At 46.4% G+C, this 23567-nt stretch overlaps 1 protein-coding gene across 2 annotated transcripts in view; it reads left to right on the forward strand.

The window, feature by feature from the left end:
• The window catches only part of WDR44 (WD repeat domain 44), a 43729-nt gene extending 20974 nt beyond the window's left edge, over nt 1-22755 (forward strand). Inside the window, exons 6-20 of one of the 2 annotated variants that reach the window (XM_053374530.1) lie at nt 1579-1674; nt 3916-4052; nt 6629-6712; nt 6988-7094; nt 8282-8433; nt 10616-10754; nt 10860-10924; nt 12095-12208; nt 14289-14411; nt 16353-16544; nt 16814-16915; nt 17995-18110; nt 18676-18803; nt 20284-20415; nt 21616-22755. In XM_053374530.1, coding sequence (XP_053230505.1) covers nt 1579-1674; nt 3916-4052; nt 6629-6712; nt 6988-7094; nt 8282-8433; nt 10616-10754; nt 10860-10924; nt 12095-12208; nt 14289-14411; nt 16353-16544; nt 16814-16915; nt 17995-18110; nt 18676-18803; nt 20284-20415; nt 21616-21710 — 1782 coding nt within the window. In that variant the 3' untranslated portion in view covers nt 21711-22755. The remainder of the gene's footprint in view (nt 1-1578; nt 1675-3915; nt 4053-6628; nt 6713-6987; nt 7095-8281; nt 8434-10615; nt 10755-10859; nt 10925-12094; nt 12209-14288; nt 14412-16352; nt 16545-16813; nt 16916-17994; nt 18111-18675; nt 18804-20283; nt 20416-21615) is intronic. The other variant, XM_053374532.1, reaches the window with a different exon arrangement.
• The last annotated feature ends 812 nt before the right edge of the window (nt 22756-23567 follow it).

The following is a 23567-nucleotide window of genomic DNA, read 5'->3' on the forward strand; positions in this document are numbered from 1 at the left end:
CGAGGCATGATTCCCCATCTGCATTTGGATGTGGTGCTGGGTGCTGTTTCTGAATGGGTCCTTAAGTATCCATCTATGTGAGACACAATATTTTTTTTGGTGAGCTTTTTAGCCAGCTGCTGATCTTTCAAACTAGTTCTCACCCTCACCATACATTTAAACCACAGGGCTTCTCCAAAGAATCCTGGGAACTCTAGTTTTCCCCTTATAAACCTACAATTCCCAGCACTATTAGCAAACCACAGTTCTCCGGATTCTCCAAGGGAAGCCACGTGCTGTAAATAAGTTGTCTTCAACATTTTTAGACCCAGGACCCACTTTTAACCCAAGCATGCATTTGGGGACCAATTTCTTAATCTTTTCCATACATTTGAATGATGGTTATGACCCACCTTGGATCAGGCCACAACCTATGAATTGGTCCTGGCCCACCAGTTGAAGACCAATGCTTTAAATGAATGGTACAGATGTGACCCCAGTTCACATAATGGCAGGAGAGAGGGAGTCTGTGGGTATTCACAGCAAGAATCACACTTTGCTCCTCCTCTGGTCCTGTGTCTGCGAATGCTAAGCCCAGGGTTGACAGTGCCATGTGCAAACCTAGGCTCATGGTTTGTTTCTGCTGGACAAGCTGTGAGTTATGAGCCAAGAACAACCTGTGGCTGGTGGCTTGTCTGGACTGAAGCAAACCATGAGCCTCGGGTTCAGATGTAACAGAAAGACAAATCATGGCTTAGCTCTAGGCAGCACTATGGCAGCAGCAGGACCAGCAGAGAAGCGAGGCAACTGCCGATTTTGCAGAGAGTATTTGCATGCTTGCTCATTCACACTTAGGCATTTTTTAGCTTAGCATTACGTGCAAACTGAGTCAAATATTCTCTGTAGAACAGTGTTCTTCAGCCTTTATCCCCAGCCAGTTTAGCCAGTGGTCAGGGATGATGGGAACTCAACAACATCTGGGAACCTAAGGTTGAGCAACATTGTGTAACAGATACCAGGGAGCTACCATTGGCACCACCAGGGTTTGTTCTTTGCAGGCTGTGCCGAGTCTAGAGTTGAAGCCCACTTGCAAATCCTACCTTATGGCTTGGGGACCTTTACTTCTAATGAATGATTGCAGTTAGGAACTAAAGAGGTGACCAGTTCTCCCCACCCCCATTTGTATATGTGGGAAGAAAGTGCACCTGCTTCCTGCCCTCTGCAGCAGTCCATTTGCCAGGCTCATTTGTGTGTGTGCACGCGTGCACACGTGTTACTAGCAACTAGTGGTAAAGTTTAGAAAAAGATTTGCCACCTTACAATGCATTGTGTGTTTACTCAGAAGTAAATTTCATTGTGTTCAGTGGTGCATCCTCCCTAGTGTGTGAGTTTAGAATCACAGCATCTGCATATAGATTGGCTGCAGTTCTTAAAAGCAGGCTACATGTTTTACTGATCTTGCTTACGATGTTGCTCTGTGGAAAGCCTGTTATAGTCTGGGATGTGCTTTGACCCATTTTCCTGCCCTGAAATGCTCATGAAACAGTATGTGTTCTTTCGTTTTTTTGCATGTAAGCAAATGCCCTTGTGTAATTGCAGGAAAATGGAAAGTCGGCGGATGGACAAACGATCTCGAGTGAAGTGATTGGGCCTCAGAGACCCAGGTCTAATTCCGGCAGGGAGCTCACAGATGAGGTATCCAGGAGGGGGTCTGGTGTCAAAACTGTTACTGTCTGCCTATTTAAACGACTTTCAGGAACTGTGTGTTAAAATAAATACATACGTGCACAGATCCAAGAGGCCAAAAAACCATGAGAAGATGCTGTCTACCAAGTGCATTGCAGCAACTAGTTTGGTGTTGCCTGGTGCTCTCCAGATGTTTTGGACTCCCATCTTGGACAGGGAGTACTCAAGACACCCTAGGAGGGAAAATACGGAGCTACAGAGCACCTGGGAGAAGAGAGGAAGGGAGGAAGGAAGGAGAGTGCCCCCAAATGGCTCGTAGTTCAATTTTCTATTGGCAAAGCACATGCTTAATGTTGGCTCCTAAGGAGCAGAGCACGTACTCACTTCTGGTGACTGAGTAGCTAGCATCCCCTCCCCAGGCTAGTGCTCCATGCACAGTTGGAGCAACAGCGTGACCTCGCCTCCACCCAAACTTAAGTACCTTTGTCTGACATTGCACATGCAGGCAATCTGCGACTTCTGCCACGGAGAGATTGCCTCTGTGCCTGTTTATTCAAGCCTGGTCCTGGGGGACAGTGGAGGAGGGGGCAGAGGGGATTCTTCTGGGCCCCCTCTGCTCCTGGCACATCCAGCCCGGGCTCTTCCTCCTCAGGCTCTTCCGCTGCCTTGTGGGTGGCACATAAATCAGCGCCTACTTTCCCTGGCTCAGCCTCTGGCCCCATAGCCCCCCCCACCAGCTCCTCAGTCCCTGCCAGTCCCTGACATAGTGGAAGGAGCCCTTTATACTTTAGGGGGAAAAATGCTTCCAGGATCTCTTCCCTCCCATTCCGCTCTCCACATCCCTCTGCTGTCTCAGTCTTCACTGGGTCTTCCCTCCAGGTCTACAGGCCTAGACTGTCAGTGGGGCATGTGGGGAGCTGAATCTTGATTCTTCTTACTCCGCCTGAGGAGGGATGGCAGAGAGGGGAGGAAGTGATGTGGAAGAAGCCTTCAGGCGCATGCAGCACCATCAGAATGCTACCAAAACATCCTGGTAGCTTGGTATAAGTATTCTGTGTGCCTGTTTTGTGTTTTTTTATGCTGTGAACTGCCCCAAGACCTTTGGATGAAGGGCAGCACACACATTTAATTGATGATGATAAAATGATAGGCATAGGCATGAGGTTGTTTCATCTCCAGTGCTGGTATCCAGCTATCAACTAAGATCCTTCATTGAAGGGGTGTTCATGTGTGTTACATTGGGGTCCAATGTGCTTAACAGCAATTTCTAAGAACTCCAGAGTCTGCTGCTGACGCCAACCTCGTAAAGGGATTTTACCTCAGGCCATGTTCCCTAAGCCCTCCACTTCAGCCAGATTCACTCCAGTTACTGGGGGCAATTGGTCTCTGGTCCCAAAACTTTTCTGGCTGCTTGTACATTTTAACTAATTTTCTTTTTCTTAAAAAACCAAAAACAACAACGTAAAACCACCCTTGTGTGGCCTTCTTCTTGGGAGACTTCTGTATAGGCCAGTCCCTTAGCCTAACCCAGCCACCTGCTCTCTTCTCCCGAGCCTCCCTGTTTTGCACTGGGGAAGAGACATCTCGTTATCTGAACCTCAAGCTCTCCACTTTCCCCTCAGCCTCCCTCACCAACTGTCTTTCCCAGCGGACAGTTATTTTTCGCAACGGACAGTTAACTGCTCCTTCTCCACTGACAAGAACCTGTAGCCAATGAGGGGCCTGCTGTTTCACAGACCAATTGGAGTGATCCCGCCTGATCCAGGCCCCACCTTTAAGTATTAAAAGCGACTGTTGCCCTTTTGGCGCTCTCTCCCTTTTCAGAGCCCATCAACAAGGAGCTGCTGCTAAGCAGGCCCTGAAGCACAAACGCCTTTTTCCAAAGCACGTACACAGACTGCCTTATGCACCACATTTCTCCTCACAAGGTCACACCAAAGGTCTGTCCAGGGCAGCCTTTGGCCCCAGCCAGCAGGGCCAGTGGTCAGGGATGGTGGGTGCTCAAGGCCAAAGCTGGAGGACAATCCTAATGCCCAGGTGTCTGGATTTCAAGTGCTGCTTGGGTGCATTGATAGCAGGCCATATATAGCAATCAACCCCAGGTTTTGTAGTTGTCTTATTTGTCTTGATGAGTACAACGCCAGCACTGGGTTCAGTCAACTGTTTTTGCTGCTACCTTCTGTGGTTCCTCTCATCACGTGCGCGAGCCTTATCCATTGACCCTTCCTTCTGTCCTGTCTTCCTTTGCAGGAAATCCTGGCAAGCGTCATGATCAAGAATCTTGACACAGGAGAGGAGATACCCCTGAGTTTGGCTGAGGAGAAGCTGCCCACGGGCATCAACCCCCTGACGCTGCACATCATGAGGCGGACCAAGGAATATGTCAGGTAGGAATTGAGGGCGGCACCTGGATGGTGGTGCCTGTTCTGCCTGCCTGCATTTCTTTATCAATGTCTCTTCTACGTATGGGCACAAGTGTTGTTGGAGCCAGTATCACTAGCAGTCAAGGATGATAGGAGTTGTAGTCCAGCAACATCTACAGGGCCCCAGAGGTTCTCTCTCATGATTTCTGTTGGGTTTGCCTTTGGGGGGAAAACAGTCCAGAAACTTTAGCTGGTCCAGAACTCAGCTTCAAAACGATTAACTGTCACACGCAGATATAAATGGATCGTTCCAGTCCTTCTCAAGAGCTTCACTGGTTTGTTTCCAGGCACAATTCACACAGTGGACTACTAAATGTACCTTAATGCATTAAGTGGTCTGGAACCCCTTTGTTTCTGAAGAACTACCAGCTCCCATGTGATCCTGCCTAGTTACCGTATTTTTTGCTCTATAAGACACACTTTTCCCTTCCTAAAAAGTAAGGGGAAATGTGTGTGTGTCTTATGGAGCGAATGCAGGCGGGAGGCTCTGCTCAGCGCTCCCTTTAAAGAGCCGCGTGGAGTGTGTGTGCGGCCCTTTGAGGCTTTTCCCCGAGGACGGAGAAGGGCTGCCCTTCTCCCTCCTTGGGGAACAGCCCCCACACACTCCATGCCCTCTTTAGAGGGAGTGCGGCTCTTGGGGGAGCCTTAACTGCGCGCAGCCTCTCCCGGGCAGGGGGTGAAGGCTCCCCTTGCTCAGGAGAGGCTGTGCATGGCCAAGCAAGAAGCCAGGACAGCCAGCAGGATCGCTGCGCTGCGATCCAGCTGGCTGTTCTAGCTTCTGGCTTAGCCGCGCAAAGCCTCCGCAGGGCAGCAGGGAGCCTTCATCCCACTGCCCTGCGGAGGCTACGCGCGGCTATCCATGGCTTTTGCGGGAGATGGGGGAAGGGACAGAGTGCACAGCTCTGTCCCTTCCCCCACCTCCCAGAAAAGCCCCCAAGAGCCGCTCTCCCTTTAAAGAGCGCACGGCTCTTGCAGGAGGTGAGGGGAAGCCACTAGGCTTGCTTTTGCTGAAGCCAGGAGGGCAAGAGGGATCGGTGCACACCGATCCCGCTTGCTCTCCTGGCTTCAGGGATAGCCCCACAAAGCCTCCTGAGCGAAGAGGGAGGAGCGCTCCCTCTTAGCTCAGGAGGCTTTGCGTTCCTTTCTTATTTCTTGTTTTCCTCCCCTAAAAACTAGGCGCGTCTTATGGTCTGGTGCGTCTAATAGAGCGAAAAATACGTATGTTTGGCACTGGAGGATCAAAACTGGCTTGCCCCACTTTCTGAGAGGGTAGGGGGTAGCTGCCAGGAATCAGTCCTAGTTCAGGGGTGGTCCCGTAGCCATGGAACTCCTCCCTCCTTTTCTCATTTCACTTTCTTCTTTTTTTATTTCACTCTTAATTTGTATACCACCTTTCTATATTACTATACCCAAGGCGGTTTACAAGCTGAAGAAGCAGCAAAATAGACAGCAAAGGTCACACAGGGAGTAACAATCCGATCCAATACATAAATGTCACAATAGCTTTCAAATAAACAGCTTATATCAAATAAAGCAATATTAAATAATCCATTAGAATGTAATAGTAAACAGTACAATGAAATATCAGCAAATAATAATTGAAGTTTACACTTAACAAGTAAAGAATTTCTAAACTATAATTGATAAAAATAACGGCAAGTCACAATGCATAAAATACCACATAACATGCATAACCATGTAAAAGGGTCAAAATGAGAAACAAAGACATACAACTTTTTAAATTGTTTTTTAAAAAATATCCCCAAACTCCTGTCTTCCCAGTTGCTCATCAAAGTCATGGTCTGGGAAAGGCTCCTAGGGTTGGAGTGTGGTCCATTGCCTGATGGACAGCAGAAAGTCTCTCTCTCTCCTCACAGCTCTCCCACAGTTCTTTATCATTACAGAAGGTGCCAAATTTGGTGGTCTATAGGTGGGATGGGGTGGGGAAGCTGGTGCCCTTCAGATATTCAGGGACTCCCAACTCGCATCATCCCCAGCAAGCATCATTGGTAGCAGGAATGATGCAAACGTCTAGCAGTTTCTCGAGAGGCCTAGCAGATGGGCACCAGCGGAAAGCATTTTAAATGGGGAGTCTCAAGGAGGAGGCCCCATTTGTTTTGGTATTCTTCTAGCTTGTGAAGACACCTCTTTGCTCACACATTCCTTTGCTGTCGCCACCTGTCTTCCACTTTAATTGATGTGTTCTTTTAATAATAATAATAATAATAATAATAATAATAATAATAATAATAATAATTTATTTATACCCCACCCATCTGGCTGGGTTTCCCCAGCCACTCTTAATGGGGTTCTTTAATGGTGTATTTCAATTATTGCTCTTTGAATCTTAAGGATCACGTCACTGGTTTCTATACATAAACTGCTTGGAAGCATCATTGGGCATTAACAAACCTTTTATTTTATTTTAAGTAGCTTAGCACATAGGATAAAGCTGCAGTTACTTCATTTTGGGGTTCGATTCCATTGAGAAATGTGGATACTTGGCACGTAAGGTTTAAAGCCATTTTGCTTTTCCACAGTAACGATGGGGCACAGTCAGACGATGAGGACAAAATGCAGCCACAGCAAAGTGACACGGATGGAGGACGCTTGAAGCAGAAGACGTAAGGCCACAACTAACTTCTTATGGGGTTGGGTGGGTTTTAAAATTTTTGTTTTTATTATACAGTCCCATTGCATTTTCCTACTTTACTTTTATTTGTTTTTATGGAGCAGCAGGGTCTAAATATTAAACTAAAAGTAGCAAAAAAGCAAATGGATGTTTGTATTTCAAATCGTGGCCCTATTTCAAATTGTGTGTGCCATCTCCTAAATGGATTTGCTATCTGACATGTTTACTCATGGCAACTTTCTTTTCTCTCTCTCCCTCCGCCCCCAGGACTCAGCTGAAGAAGTTCTTGGGCAAATCAGTCAAGAGGGCAAGGCACCTGGCTGAGGAATATGGAGAGCGGGCCGTCAACAAAGTCAAGAGTGTTCGAGATGAAGGTTGGAGAAAGACGGATCTTTTGGGGTTGGGAAGCATCAAATGGGCAATATACCCAGAAAGAAGGGGGGCATTTCATTCATTACCCTTATTGTGATTGGGGTTTGTGATTCAGATCTTGCCTTCCACTTTCTGACCAAGACTAGGTTCACATCATACATTTAAAGCAGTTTGATATCACTTAAAACAGTCATGGATTCCTCCAAAGAATCCTGGGAGCTGTAGTTCGTTAAGCACAGTGGGACCTTTTAGGAGACCCCCCATTCCTTTCACAGAGCTCTGATTCTCAGAGTAGCCTAACAATCTATCCCTTTTCCCAGGGAACTTGTGAGAATTGTGGCTCTGGGAGAGGGAATAGAGGTCTCACAGCATCCTTAACAAACCATTCTTCCCAGGATTCTCTGGGGGAAGTAATGATTGTTTAAAGTGGTATCATGGTGCTTTAAATGTTTGGTGTGACTGTGGCCCAGGTTGCTGGTTCCCAGCATCAGTCCCTCCCCTCCGCTGCAATATAAAGCAGACACTAAATGCGCGGCAGGTGCTGTTGCTCAGAGATGGAACACCTGTTTCACATGCAGAAGGCTCCAGGTTCAGTTCCCAGTGGCATCTCCAGTTTTGTTTTTGGTTTTTAAGGATCAAGTTTCAGCTGATGGGAAGGAGGCCAGCCCATCAGAGGAGACAGCCCTGAGCTAAAGAGTCAGTCACCTGACTCTGCGTGGGGCAGCTGTCTGTATATCTGCAATCTCAGTTAGTGGAGCTGGGAAAACGACTCCTGCCTGAAACCCCAGAGAGCTGCTGCTGGCCAATGCAGACAGTACTAGGCAAGAAGGACCACTGGCCTGACTTGGCATAAGTCAGCTTTGTTTGTCCATATGTAAATTTCTACGTCCATTTGACATAGTTCTACATTTAAATACATACAACACATGCACAGGGTTCAAGGTTCTCCAGGTAGGGCTGGGAGAGACTCCTGTCTTAAGAGAGAGCTGCTGCCATGAAGTGTAGACAAGACTAAGCTAGATAGACCAATAATGATCTGATTCCATATAGTGGAGTTTCCTATGTTCCAAACGCACTATCTATCTGTCTCTCTGTCTATATCCACTGCTGTTGACTCATTTGCTTTGAGCCAGTTGGAGTTTTGCAGAAGGTAATAGGCTTTGATTCCAGGCACTCATTTTCTTCCTAGTATTCCACACTGATCAAGATGACCCATCCTCAAGCGATGATGAAGGCATGCCGTATACCAGGCCAGTGAAATTCAAGGCGGCGCATGGCTTCAAGGGGCCGTTTGATTTTGAGCAAATTAAAGTTGTCCAGGATCTCAGTGGAGAGCATATGGTAGGTTGCAGTTTTTGCTTCCACTCACAAACCATTCCGCTCCCACCTGGCGGTATCAATCTGCCATTGGGATTCCACAGAAGCCATTAAATTCCTCATTAGGCTTTCAGGAATCTCTGGAAGAGAAAATGGCAGAGAAACAGTGAATGACTCATACCAGAAGGAAAGAAACAGGTTGGAATATGCCTAGGCAAAATACCGGGAATATAGTAGGCACCCCTCCCCCCAAAGAACATTATAAATACCATATTTTTCGCCCCATAGGACGCACCTAAATTTTTTTTGGGGGGGGGGAATAAAGATTTTTTTTTTTATTTCCCCCCCAGGCGCAGGGCTGGCGTGGGGGAAGCCCGAGCTTCCCCCGACCCCAGCCCCCAGAACAGGCTGCTGCCTGCAAGCCTTGTAAGCCGGGCGGGACCTCCCCTCTCGCTCTCCAGGCTTCAGCAAAAGCCTGCATTCGCCCCATAGGACGCACACACATTTCCCCTTCATTTTTGGAGGAGAAAAAGTGCGTCCTATAGGGCGAAAAATACGGTAAGCAATAAGTACTACAATCTTGCAGTAGAAGAGTGTTAACTCCTGTATCAAGATAAGACCAACATGGAGCAGAATGAACACCTAGGACAAAATTTACTCTTGAGGAGGTCTAGCAGGCCCTTGCTCTTGTAATGGGCATTTTTGTACTAGTGGATGGCTGGGGAAGGGGGGCCACAAGGGTGGGGATAGAGCACTGGGTTACAGGTACCAAAAACTGCTAACTCAGGCTTCCTCAACCTCAGCCCTCCGTACGTTTTTGGCCTGCAACTCCCATGATCCCTAGCTAGCAGGACCGGTGGTCAGGGTTGATGGGAATTGTAGTCTCAAAACAACTGGAGGGCTCAGGTTGAGGAAGCCTGTGCTAACTTAAAACTTCCTTCAAAGCAACATTAAGAAATTGCTGGGTTATAATGGGCTGCAGTTAGCTTAGGCATTGGTTATTTTGACTTTCACATTCATTTTGACAAGGGTAAATTAGATTCCTGTGGTACCCTAAAAAGTGATTTTTAAAATGAATTGAAAGGCAGGGAAGATACCGCAGGACACATGACCCAGGAACTCATTAGGAGAACGTGTAGTATGAAGTGGTTTAGGTGCACCAAAGACTTCTTTAAAAATAATCCGAACCATATAACAGCTGCTGTTGCCTGCAGCAATTCCTCTGATGTGGGAAGGTTAAGTACACTGGTGGAGTAGGGGACTTGCAGGGCGGGGTGGCACAACAAGGATGGAGAGTGTGACTCTTTTGAGGTGGGCAGTAGAGTTAGGTCGGCTGTGCCTGACTAAACTAATTAATTGTTATTGTTTAATTATATATCTGTTGTTAATATTTTTGCAAACCACCTTGGAATTTGAGGAAGGGTGATATATAAATATTTTAGATAAACAAATAAGATTGTCATAGTCAGGGCAGGCTTATTATTAATATTCCACTTTTCGAAATACAGTGGTACCTCAGGTTAAGAACTTAATTCGTTCTGGAGGTCCTTTCTTAACCTGAAACTGTTCTTAACCTGAGGTACCACTTTAGCTAATGGGGCCTCCCTCCGCCACCTCACGATTTCTGTTCTCATCCTGAAGCAAAGTTCTTAACCCAAGGTACTATTTCTGGGTTAGTGGAGTCTGTAACCTGAAGCGTCTGTAACCTGAGGTACCACTATACCATTCAAAGCATCTTATTATAAGTTATATAAAAATAAAAAATTGAACTGTGTTATGTTTTTTAAAGCAGCCACTAAAATTCATTCACAAGAGACACTCCTCTCACTTATTTTACTCCCTAATGTCCTGTTTGTACACCTGTGGGAGTGGGATCTGTGTTGTATGCTAATCTCTGCACCTCTCCGTGTGTCAGGCCAGGATTGAGAAAGCCCTGGTAGATATCCTCACTGAGCCATGCAGCTTGTTAGATGATGTTAGCTGGTCACACAGATGCACACTCAGCCCAGCATACTTCATAGGGCTGTTGGGGGCAGCGGAGAACCCATATGCATCACAGGGGAGCTTTTGGATGAAAGGCAGGTTAACAATTAAATAATGGGTATTTTAACACTGTTTGTATGTGACCAGTCTCTGGTTTGAATTATGGACCTGATGGTAGAAGTGCCAGTGTTCCTAGCCTGACAGGTGTTGCTTTTCTCAACAGGGTGCCGTTTGGACAATGAAGTTCTCACACTGTGGCCGTTTGCTTGCGTCAGCGGGTCAGGACAATGTGGTGAGGATCTGGGTGCTGAAGAATGCTTTCGACTACTTCAATAACATGCGGATGAAGTACAACACAGAAGGTACAGCCTGCTCCTTCCTTGGAAGGTAGAAAGCCAAGTAAACAATTGCTTGTTTGAAAGGAAGCTGTAATTCTCCCCCCGCCCGCCCCCCCGGTTGTGTTTCAGGTCGCGTGTCTCCCTCCCCATCTCAAGAGAGTTTGAATTCTTCAAAGTCAGATAACGATATGGGGGTAAGTTGGACCTTGGTTTTTTTGTTTGTTTTTTACCATTAAATAATTGATATTTTTATTTAAGGGGAAGAACCAAGAAAAACGATGGGAAAAACATTTTCCTGCCACACACAAATAATGCAAACAGACATGTTAAACAGCTCATCATCTCAAAAGAGAATACAGTTATTCTCTAGAATGCATGATCACTCTTATGTTCAGGGCAAGTTTCTATTTTGGAAGTTCTAAAGTAATAAAGAAGATTGGCAATGTGAGCTGTGGTCCATGTTATCTTCTATAAGACAAGTATACTGAAATATGTCCTCAGGGGGTCTGACACAATAGTCCAGTAGTTTCCCATGATTTACGGACCCTTCCCCTTCCACTCCATCACCCTGTGGTTTGCTCTTTGGAGGCCTTGACTGTAAGGGGCACAGGTCTCCTGGTTTAAATCTCATTCAGGCACAAATAACCAGAGGTAGAAACCGTTCAACATGGGAGGGAGGGGTTGTAGAATACCCAGAGCTAACTTGATAGTAGGTTATTAAGGACATCACATCTTTCTCCTGACATCTGCGTAATTAACGCTGCTTTCTTAGCATGACTTTGGATTTGAATGCTGGAGGTAATTAAGTGCTCCACTTGCTGTCTGAGTTTCCTAACCTAACAATTACCTTCCACAAGCTTATTTAAAGGTAAGGCCGATAGTGCACATTATCTCACTGAAGAGATACAGCAGGCAAGGAGGAAAAGCAGGGATGCAAAAGCTTGCAGCAAGAGTGTAGAGAGAGCTCCATTCTGCATGCAGAGTCACTGGGCTTGCTTTCTTGATAAGTACATATCTACATCTGGGCAACCTGTCTCCAGTGTTGTCAGAGTTTTCCCAAGCATTTTTCATGTTGTGGCAGAGGACAGTGACTAGTCCAAAATCATCACTCCACCTGCCTTTTATTTAAAGCAAGTTCCTAGTCCTCACTGTTTGCAGGGATAGAGGTTTTAAAAACATGCTGGCATTCACTTCCCCAATTCAGGAACAGGAGCTGTAGTGTGCTAAAGGAGCTCCAGAACACATTTCCTTTCAGTGGGAATGTAACTCCTGCTATTGACAGGATCCCTAATTGCGGATTCTCAATGCACTTGGGACTCTCTGTTCCTCCTGCGTCTCACAGTTCTTGTATATCTATTTGTTAGGTTTGCAGTGGGGCCGATGAGGACCCTGATGATAAAAACACACCATTTCGCCAGCGGCCATTCTGCAAATACAAAGGTCACACGGCAGATCTCCTGGACTTGTCCTGGTCTAAAGTAAGACATCTTGGACTTCTCATAAATAGGAGCAGCAATATATTGCTTGTTTTCAAGTTGTGTTTAGGTTTTTTCGGGGTTTCAAAGAGGAACCGTTTCCAGGGCTACCTGGAAATGCTGGAGGTTGAACCTGGCACCTTCTGAATTCAAATGCTGGAGGTTGAACCTGGCACCTTCAAAACGACCTTGACAGATTAGAGAACTGGGCCAAAACAAACAAGATGAATTTTAACAGGGAGAAATGTAAAGTATTGCACTTGGGCAAAAAAAATACAAGAGAGGCACAAATACAAGATGGGTCACACCTGGCTTGAGAGCAGTACATGTGAAAAGGATCTAGGAGTCTTGGTTGACCACAAACTAGACATGAGCCAACAGTGTAACGCGGCAGCTAAAAAAGCCAATGCAATTCTGGGCTGCATCAATAGGAGTATAGCATCTAGATCAAGGGAAGTAATAGTGCCACTGTATTCTGCTCTGGTCAGACCTCACCTGGAGTACTGTGTCTAGTTCTGGGCACCACAGTTCAAGAAGGACACTGACAAACTGGAACTTGTCCAGAGGAGGGCAACCAAAATGGTCAAAGGCCTGGAAACGATGCCTTATGAGGAACGGCTAAGGGAGCTGGGCATGTTTAGCCTGGAGAAGAGGAGGCTAAGGGGTGATATGATAGCCATGTTCAAATATATAAAAGGATGTCACATAGAGGAGGGAGAAAGGTTGTTTTCTGCTGCTCCAGAGAAGCGGACATGGAGCAATGGATCCAAACTACAAGAAAGAAGATTACACCTAAACATGAGGAAGAACTTCCTGACAGTAAGAGCTGTTTGACAGTGGAATTTGCTGCCAAGGAGTGTGGTGGAGTCTCCTTCTTTGGAGGTCTTTAAGCAGAGGCTTGACAACCATATGTCAGGAGTGCTCTGATGGTGTTTCCTGCTTGGCAGGGGGTTGGACTCGATGGCCCTTGTGGGCTCTTCCAACTCTTCTATGATTCTATGATTCAAATCACGTGCTCTGCCACTGAGCTGTGGCCCACCTGAGATCATTCCACAATGGGACAGTACAGTGGATAAGGCACCTAACTTTATAGGACAGGAGGGTGCAGCCAGAGAAGCAGACCTTACATTGGCCTTCCCCAACCTGGTGCCCTCCAGATGCTTTGGCCTGCAGCTCCCTTAGCCCCCCAACCAGTGTGGCCAATAATCAAAGCTGATGGGGGTTGTAGTTCAGAATGCCTTGAGGGCCCCAGGTTGGGGGAAGCAGCCTTAAGGAGAAGAAATACCAGCCCATCACTTTATTGTACTGTAAGCCCACAACTTACGCACGTGGCAAAAAAGGAGGGGTTCTGGGGGAAATGACATTGGCATTGGCTTTTGATGATAGGCAATTTTGGCTTCAGTTGCGATCCACAGAACATAAGTTGCAGGCTTATTGTAGTGATAACAATTTCCCATCCACATCGTGAGAAACAGTGAAATCAGTTTTTCATGCCCTTGTTTTTTTCTTAATTTTTCATAGACATCTGAAGGCAGCCCTGTTTCGGCAAGCTTTTAATGTTTGATGTTTTGTTGTGTTCCTTTATATTTCGTTGGAAGATGCCCAGAGTGGCTGGGGCAACCCACTCAAATGGGTGGGGTACAAGAAATAAATCATCATCATCATCATCATCATCATCATCATCATTATCATCATATAGTTTATCTGCCCAGATAGGGGTACATTGCTGTTCTCTCCATGGGCCAGTAACACACCCACTCCACAGCTGTCGGCCATGATGAAAGATCAGGAAAGGCAGACAAACTCTTTCCACCATTCCTGATCTCCTGGAGGAACCTCTCTGGTCCTGTAACAAGAGTTTGTTTGCCGCTGCTGCATTTACTAGTTGAAGTGAACTCGCATCATTAACACGCGTGAAGGCTTACTCTTTTCCCCAATCCCTTTTTGCTGAACTGCAAGCAATGAGAGAGATCTCTTCCATGCCGAATAGATGAAACTTAACAGTAGATTGCATCAGGGCTCTGCACTCTCTTTATATTTTATATGTCTCAGAAATAATGCATGCCATTTTGATCCCCCCCAGAATTACTTTCTACTCTCTTCTTCTATGGATAAGACAGTCAGGCTCTGGCACATATCCAGGCGGGAGTGCCTCTGCTGTTTCCAGCACATTGACTTCGTCACTGCTATAGCCTTCCATCCACGGGTAAGGGAGATGGCCTCGTTTCTAACCCAGTTTTGAATTTTAAATATGAATAGAGGATTGAGTTTGTGTGTCAAGCTGGAAGTTGTGGAGAGGAGAGGGGGCCAGGATGATAAGGTGTTTGCAGTAGGCTTTATTAAGCACTAAAACTAGCACCATAGACGATAAAACACACTTCAGAAATACATTCCAAACCACACTGTGCCACCAGGATAAACACGGACATCCCTGCACACCCCACCCTCTCTCTCTCTCCATGCTCTGTACAATCCTACCCCCTCTCCACAGCCTTACCATAACTGTCTCAAGGATGGGCCCTCCCTCTCCCCACCCACCCCTGTGGAGCCTATCATGCTGTGTCCCTGCAGGTCAGTCCACTAAAACCAGGCCCATCTCCACCCCACCCCCCAAAGTCCATGGTGGACACTGGTGCTGCTGTTGCCTCCTCTCCCTCCTCTGTGGGCTTGCACAAAACCTCCAGCGTCTCCCCAGTCGTCTCCACCACCTCCTCTTTCCTGTGAAGCAGCACCTCCTGACTGCCAGCTCAACCTCTCCCATGTGCAAGTGTCCGAGGAAATGAACGAAGAAAGAAACAGATCAGAGGCTGGGGGTCATCAGGTATCCCCTCCTGCTCCCCTCTTTTCCCCAGGCTCCATGGAAATCTAAAACCCACTGGAACCACACGGCGCCCAGTCACCCCACACCAAGGCAGCCTCAGAGCTTCAACCAGGGTCTGTCCCCCCTGCCATCTCTGGTTGGCCACCTTTTGCCTTGAGGTCTGGCAGCACTGTTGCTCCTTCTGTGCTACCTGGACCCTAGCACTGACGCCTCTGCTTCCCATTTCTTCTGCCGCTCCTCTTGACCCATAACTTGCTCTGGTTGCAGCCGCTGTTGCTGCTTCTCTGCATTCCTCCTCCTCTTAGTGACCCCCCCCAACTTACCAGCTGCAGGGTGCTCCTGGAGCATCCCACTCCCCCTTCAGCCCCACTTTCCTCCTCACGGGCGAACCTACACGCCAACTGCAGCACCAGCTGGGGCTTCTGGACCACCCTTGTCCGCACTTCTTGGGTGAGCTGCAGATGTGCAGGAAATACCGCAGTATTTAGGCCCTGCGCTGTGCTGCAGTTTCTGGCAAGAGGCATCCTCCTCGGTCTGCCTCTTGTCACTCCTAGCTCGCCCTTTCTTCATTGGAACGGTGTTCTCCTTCCCTCTCTTACTGCACTTTCAATGGACAACCTGGAAGCTATCCTCTTCTCCATGCTTCCTGCTCTTTGTTTAGCCTGGAGAAGAGAGCACAGAGAGGTGATAAGATAGCCATCTTCAATTATCTGAAGGGCTGTCTCATGTAAGATGGAGCAAGCTTGTTTTCTGCTGCTCCAGAGGGCAGGACCCAAACCAATGGATTCAAATGCCAAGGAAGGAGATTCCTGCTGGAACATCAGGAGGAACTTTCTGATGGTAAGATGTATTCAACAGTGGAACGGACTACCTCACAAGGCGGTGGGCTCTCCTTCATTGGAGGTTTGTAAGCAGAGGTTGGATGGGCATCTGTCAGAGATCATTTATTTGTCATTCCTGAATGGAAGGGGTTGGACTGGATGACCCTTGGTGTTCCTTCCAACTCTACAATTCTGTGCTTCTATGAGTAAGGGTACATGAAAGAGTTATCAAGATACACATTGTACCTATCTTAAGATGGTGCCTGTGGGACCTACCAACCTCAGTTTGCATGTTTGAGAATGTGTGATGTACAACAAGCCCATGAATTTGCACTCATGCAGACACCAAAGTTTACCTGAATGTCAGGAATGGTGAGATTCTAATAGAGCAAAGTTGGCCCTGTACTTGTGTGTCCATTTCCAGTGGGGTGAAGACAACATAACAGAAGGCCTCAAAGAAATTGCCACTAATAACACATTTCTTGTGGCATCTATCCTCTTTTAGGATGACAGATACTTCTTAAGTGGCTCGCTGGATGGAAAGCTGCGACTTTGGAACATTCCTGACAAAAAAGTGGCCCTCTGGAATGAGGTGGATGGGCAGACCAAGCTGATCACAGCAGCCAACTTTTGCCAGAATGGCAAATACGCTGTTATTGGCACCTATGATGGCCGGTGTATCTTCTACGACACAGAGGTAAGCCCTGCTACCACAATTGATGCCACCTGGTTCATTCAAGGGAGACAACCAGTAAGTAGGATTGTTGCTGTGGTTCAAAACATTCAGAAAGAAGCCCCATTTTATGGAACTAATAGTGTCTCAAGTACCCACTGCCAACACCAACTGTTTTCCCTTGAGCTGCTTCCGGGTTCCAATCCAGTTTTGGCCACTTCAGGATGCAGAGCAGAACTCGGTGAACCCTGTGTATATTCCAATGAATTTCTTCTTGTTTTATTTCTCTTTAGCACTTAAAGTATCATACACAGATCCACGTGCGGTCAACTAGAGGGCGGAATCGAGTTGGGAGGAAAATCACTGGAATTGAGCCACTGCCAGGAGAAAACAAGGTAGCTCCTCTTCCTTTGAAGACACTCGCGCTCTTTGGTCATTGTGTACAATTCCACAAGTCCATTTAATGTTACCTACATTGCATAGTTTCACAAACCTGGAGTGATGGTGTGGAAGCCGCAGCTAGTCCAGAGTGCAGCCTCCAGAGTTGCACCTGGTGCTTCTGTTTGAACCCGTGTAACACAGCCCTGCACAAACAATGCTGACTGCTGTTTTGCTTCTGGGCCCAATGCATGGTTTTGTTGCAAACTTAGAAAGCCCTGAATGACTGCCAGTTCCCATGCCTTGAGATCTGCTGGGCTGGCCCTCCTTTGTGATCCTACTGCCAAGCCGTGTGTGCATGGAAGTGCCTGCTCAGTTGGTGTGCCCATCTGTGTAGATGTATAGCTGGCAACTTTGTTTTCTGAATTTTTGTGGATGAGCTTTCAGAAGGTGCACATATTAAACTAGGTCTATGGCACACAATGATGCTGTCTGTCCTATGATCTTTGTTTTTGAAAATGTGTTTTTAATGTTTGCATTGATAATGTTGTTACAGTATTACAGTAACAAATGAAATAAAAAATATAATACAGCATGCACAAACCAACAATTAACAATTAATTTACCATATGTCAACATTACAGTGAGCATGAACTCAGAATACCCTGAAAAGTAGTGCCAAAGCTGATGGTAGTATGTAGCCACCCCTACCCCCCACTCTTTGTGCCTCAACTCAAAAGGCTGGAAGGAGATTCAGAGGCCGGCTAATGCTCAGGGTGTCAACCCACAGAAGAAGCCCTTCTGTTTCTCCAATGAGAAGATTTAGAAACTGTCTCAACTTTGGTTCTGCTCAGCAAGCTAGATCAGTAATGGAGAGCATTTAAGCATGTACAGAGTGCTCTTCCCTCACTGCCAGCAGATCCCACACATTTTCCACTTGGTGGAAAAATGCTTCTCTGGGAACAGAGTTTGACATCTGGATAGGTCTGAGCTCTGGTCATTTCTGAAGCTCAGTGCAGAAATGGCAGGCCAGTCTAGCTTCTACTTCTCAACTCATTCCGCTGATGGATATTTTTTTTTTTACTTTTCTTGCCAGATCCTGGTGACGTCAAACGACTCCCGAATCCGACTCTATGACCTGAGAGATTTGTCTCTGTCCATGAAATACAAGGGCTATGTCAACAGCAGCAGCCAGATCAAAGCCAGCTTCAGGTAAAGAAAGAAATGGCTGATAGCCAGGATTTCCTAGACTCCCTTCCCCCTGCAACCCTTTCTGGGAAGAAGAACGCAGTGCACGCCTTGACTTCATCATGCAGATTTAAGTTGCTCTTTGCATATTTGTAGAGATAGATGAACATACATGAACAGACCATGTTTTCTGCTTCTGAAATTAAGCGTTTCAGAAATTTTGTTTTTTGTGTGCTTTTCGTGGTCTCTTCTGTAGTGTAGCAGATGGAATCTCAAGCTAGCAGTGGGGAGGTCTGGGTTGAAATATCCACTAGTCAAGACATGGACCTTGAACCAGTCACCATCTTCCAACTCATCAAACCCAAAGGGTAGCTAAGGTCATTATGGGATATGGGAGGAGAGAACCCTGTGCACCCCCCTGAGCTCTTGGCAGAATAAGAAAGTAATAAACAAAGTAACATTGACACACAGCGTACCCTTTGACTTTGTTTTAAGCCATGAATTTCCTGTCTTGTGGGAGGAAGCAATGGGAACAAGAAAAGATGAACTGAAAGTAATTGGGAATTGTTTTTCTTCTCTCATTCCACAGCCACGACTTCACATACATCGTGAGTGGTTCTGAAGATAAATACGTTTACATCTGGAGCACCTACCATGATTTAAGCAAGTTTACTTCCGTCAGGAGGGACCGCAACGACTTCTGGGAGGGTGTCAAAGGTGAAGCCCCGCTGCCACCTCAGTGTTTGAGCTGAAGCTGCTGCCTTTCAGTTGCAAGACCTTTAATTTAAGCCATGCATCCCAAGGGGAAAGCTGGCCCCCTGTGAGTGACCGAGTGCTTGTGTCCCAAGAATGGCCAGCCTCTTGTTGATGGGTTCTGACCTCAGTGCTAGTCAGATGGCCTCCCTGAATGCTTTGGGCCTCTGTGCAGATCCAGCCTCCTCCCTTTCCCTCTCCAGCAGTGTAACCAGTAAAGCCCACTGGAACAATCCAGTTAAGGATGGAGCTGTTTGGGATAAATGAAAATGAGGCAACATAGTCGCTGAACAGGAAGAGCAGAGCCAAAAGGGGGTGCCCCTGCGGCACATCTGCAAAAACCTCTTGCTTGCTGCCCAGCCGTACAAACGTACTTATGTAAAAAGCGATCTGATCCGCCTGTCTCAGAAAGGTGGCAGAGCAGACTGCAACAGGTATGGAGGTTGACATTTCAGAAGCTCCCCACCCTTCTGCATTTTAAAACAAAACAAAATTCCCCCCGTTTAGAAATGTAGCGCAGTCCTCTTCCCTGCTGCTCTTCACAAATCTTGTATAAACCTGAGCTGGGGAACTTTGCGCCCTCCAGATGCTGCTGGGGTACCACTTGCATCCTCTGACTGGGGCTGATGGGAGCTGGAGTCCAACAGCATTTCAAGGGCGACTGGTGCCCCCCCTCGTCCTTATAAGAAAACACTGCCTGCCTGGGAGTGTTACAGATCCTGAAGTGGCTAGAATAAGTCTTCTCCAAATATGAATGGCTGATGACAAAACCACGCCACTTATTCTTCCCCTGTGAAGCACTTAGCTTGATTAGGGCTTCTTGTGCTATTCAAAGGAGTGGGTTTAAGTCTTGGCACAGTTGTTTTCTATCAAATCCAATTTTGGTAACAGCATATTCTACGTGATCAGGAAGGCTACGTGCATGGTACAGTCCTCTGTAGGACTAGACTATCCTAGAATGGGGTGGTGGTGCTTGTGAAGGCATCCAGGCAGTAGGTGAAAAGGTTAAGGGTGACCAGGAGCTTATGAGGCATGAACCATGTTCCCTTCTGGCATCTTTGAATTGGCTCTTATGTGGTCTCTGGGTTGGGCAGATGGTTAGCTGTCCTGGGTGAATTGAGTAGCGCCTGGCAGACCTGTGAATTGCGACTGAACACATTCCATGTCAGTAACAAAAAAGGTCGCAAGAGTGTGTTCGAGGATCAGAAGCAAACCAGGTTTTTGTGTGGGTATTCACGTAGTGTATTCCCCCTGTTCTGACCAATTCCTTGTGAGTGAATTGGAGCTTTAAATACGTAATTAAATACGTATCAGAGCCATCCCTAAAAATCACCATTGCATCTGCCAGTTACCTACAATTAACCTCCATACTCCAAGGAACTCCTTGTTTTCCCTGCGTTTTTTTCCAAAGGGTGGGTCCTGATTGCTTTTCTTCTCTTTGTAGCACATAACGCAGTGGTCACATCTGCCATTTTTGCCCCAAATCCCAGCTTGATGGTATCATTGGAAACACCTGAAAAGCAGGAGCCCGAAAACAAAAATGAAGATTCTGAATCAACTGATCCCATTCCTTCTGGTAGGTGCCCTATCACCTCGGGGTGAGGTTTTGAGAACTAATGCACTCTGTGGCAGGCCCTGGGTCACCCTTAACCTTGAGCAGGGAAATCTCTTGAAGTAGTGCATCCATTAGGTAGGTAATCCTAACTGAAATGTGTTTGATTTCACCTATAAGCTACTTCAGAGAGCTGAGTGTTGTGTGAATACTAGGACTGAATAAGATGAGAAGGGAGAACAGGAGTCAATGGGAAATGAAGGATTCTAAATTGAACTTAGTGGATTTCTCTTGCTGCTGGGGATTTCAAGCGGCTCCTTTTGAGTCCTGAGAGGGCTGCTCTCAGGCCTGGCCCTTCATCTCTCTCTCTCCCTGCCTCCCCTGTTCTGTTATCCTGAGTGATTTCTCCTCTCCCACACTGCACAAGTAACTTCTCCATCTGTAAAACAATGGGAAGGTGAATAATTGAGTGAAGGGCTAGAAGACCCTTGAAAAGATGTCAGTGGAGGGCTGTAAATGATTCTTCTGTGCTATTGAGCAGATGACACAAGTCATGCTTATTTCTAGGGAATTGCTTTCAACCATCAAGGAAGGGACACAGTGCTTGGGCTTTTTCCGCGATTACCTCTTGAGTATGAAGGCCAGGTGCTGGGCTGCCTAATACTGGAGAAGACAGTCTTCCAATCTGTCCATCAGTTTTGGGAGGCTGCCCTTGGGGCTTAGGCAGATGACTGTTAGATGGTGACATCTAGACGCTGGATTGCCCACTCTCAGCCTGATGACCTTCGTTGTTCTGTTTCAGACACAGGAGTAGTCCATTGTGTTCTCTTGGAGCCTTAACTGGATTTGGCCTTCCAGGCTGCTTCCAGTTGCCCCCTTTTAATTGGAGTTTAGATTTCTTCTTATTGTGTGTGTGTGTGTTTTATAGCTTTTATTGTGTGCTTTTATTTTACCAGCTGCCTTGAGGCATATCCAGAAAGCAGGGTTAAGTGAACGACTAGTGTTTTCCTAGTCTCTGATGAATGTGGCCTATCTTGTGCAGTGCTATCTACTCTGGCTGGCAGTAGCTCTCCAGGGTCTTTCCCATCACCCATTGCAGATGCCAGGGATGGGATGTTGGACCCCTGTGCATGCAGAACTGAGCTTCCCTCCCCTGACCTGTTTGCTGTGTGCTACCTCATGCCTGGTGCCATTTCCTAAACCAGCTTCTTCTGCCCTTTTAAGGAGCTTTGAAGACAGATCACACAGAAGTGCTTCTGTCGGCTGACTTTACCGGAGCCATCAAAGTCTTCATCAACAAGAAGAAAAACACATCTTGAAATCATTGGTAACTCGACAGCATCGTGATGGATGGTACCTGGGTATGAATCATGTGATCAGGGAGGCAAAGTATGACATAGACTTCGAGGGTTGGCTTATCTTTTGAGCTCTCACTTAAAGCTGCTCCATCAGACCTCCTGGGGAAGCAGCACCCCAACCATTAACTCCCCCCCCCCGGCTTTTAGAATAGAAAGAGAGGCCCATAAATGACGTGGTCAAAACAGCAACTCAGCGTTGCATTTCTCTGAAAAATTATTTTGCTAAGCAACTGTTTGCCATGCACAGGATTCTGCATGAAAAGGGCAATGAGATATTCACTTGCCCTTTGGGGGGTGACACATACCAAACTGAGCTTAACTGAATATTTAATTTAATTTATTGGTTCCCAGGGTGGGGTGCAGTGGGGATTTTTATTTTTATTATTTGCAAAGATGTCATGCAGTCTCTCTCTCCAGATTCCTGTTTCCAGCAAAGCTGATCTATTTCTAAATCTGTATTAACAAAGCTGAATTTGTGGCCGGATCCTGTAATGTTCTGTGAGGTCTTTTCTGCCCTTCCTCCATCCCTTGGCCTGGGTGGGTTAGCAGCAACCATGTATCAATGTTTTCTAAAGTGGATTTCTCTTGTCTTCTAATTGTTGTGCACTCTAGATTCCTTTCTTAATATATACCTTTTCCTTTCTCTTTCCGTTGCACACTGGAGCACAATATTTCTATGAAAGAGTCTCTCATTCCTTATTCATGGGCACTGGGCTATGCTCACCTTAAACAAAAAAATTAAGCTGCATTAGGAACAATTCTTGTATTTTACAACAGTGTAAAATAAAATTGTTTACATATTTTTTAAAGCATTGTAGTTTAAAAAAAATGTTGGTTTTTTGTTTGTTTAGAGCTAACTGAATTTAAAGGTATTTGTAAATATTCATAAGATATACCAATGAAATAACATTTTGGGGCCTTGCAACCCATAAAATGTTGTTGATGGTTCCTGTTTCCGAGGAGAAAGAAAAGATGTATCATTAAAACTGCACATGTTGAAAGAGAAGTTGCTTTTTGTCCTTTTATTGCATCATCATTTTTTGCATGGCTCAGAGATGGTGGTTGCATCTGATTTCAACTGGTGAAGTGTCACCAATATGCAGATGACACTTAGCTCTGTGCCTCTGTTTCATCTGAATCTAGAGATTCAGCTGAGGTGTCACACAGGTGTTCCCAGGTAGTGATGGACTAGTTATGGGCCCAAAAAGGTAAACTCAGTCCTAAAAGCATAGAGGTGGTTTGTGTTCCAAGTTCTTGAGTCCAGAAGGAGCCTGTCCTAGATGGGGCTGCAGAGTAGCTTTGTACCCTGGGCAGACTCGGGACCCAGCCTTGTCACTTCGAGCCTCAGGTGGCTACGAGGAATGCCTATTTCTAGCCAGAGCCATGTTTAGACAGAGATGACTTGGCCAGAGGACTGGTAAGTGGATTATTACACTGCCCTCTATGTGAGGCTGCACTTGAAAGTGACTTGGAAACTTAAGTTGTCAAATTACTGACTGGAGTTGCTTTTAGAACTCATATAACTCCTGTTCTAAAAAACAGCTACATTGGTTCCCAGTTCATTTTGGGGCCCAACTCAAGGTGATCACGCTAGTGATATAAGTGGTAAACAATTTAGACACCAAATATCTGAGAGACTGTCTCCTTCCCTACAGACCCCACAGGTGTTAGGATTGGCAAAGGGGGCCTTCTTTGGTGGCCCCTTGCCCTCAAAATTCTCTGTGGCAGCCCCTAAGTTGTGGAACTCCCTCCCCTCAGAGATCAGTGTCACACTTTAACGATACGACTTTTGGCGAATACTGAAGACACATCTCTTTA

The sequence above is a fragment of the Podarcis raffonei genome, chromosome Z, assembly GCF_027172205.1.
Source record: "Podarcis raffonei isolate rPodRaf1 chromosome Z, rPodRaf1.pri, whole genome shotgun sequence".
Classification (NCBI taxonomy): Eukaryota; Metazoa; Chordata; class Lepidosauria; order Squamata; family Lacertidae; genus Podarcis; species Podarcis raffonei.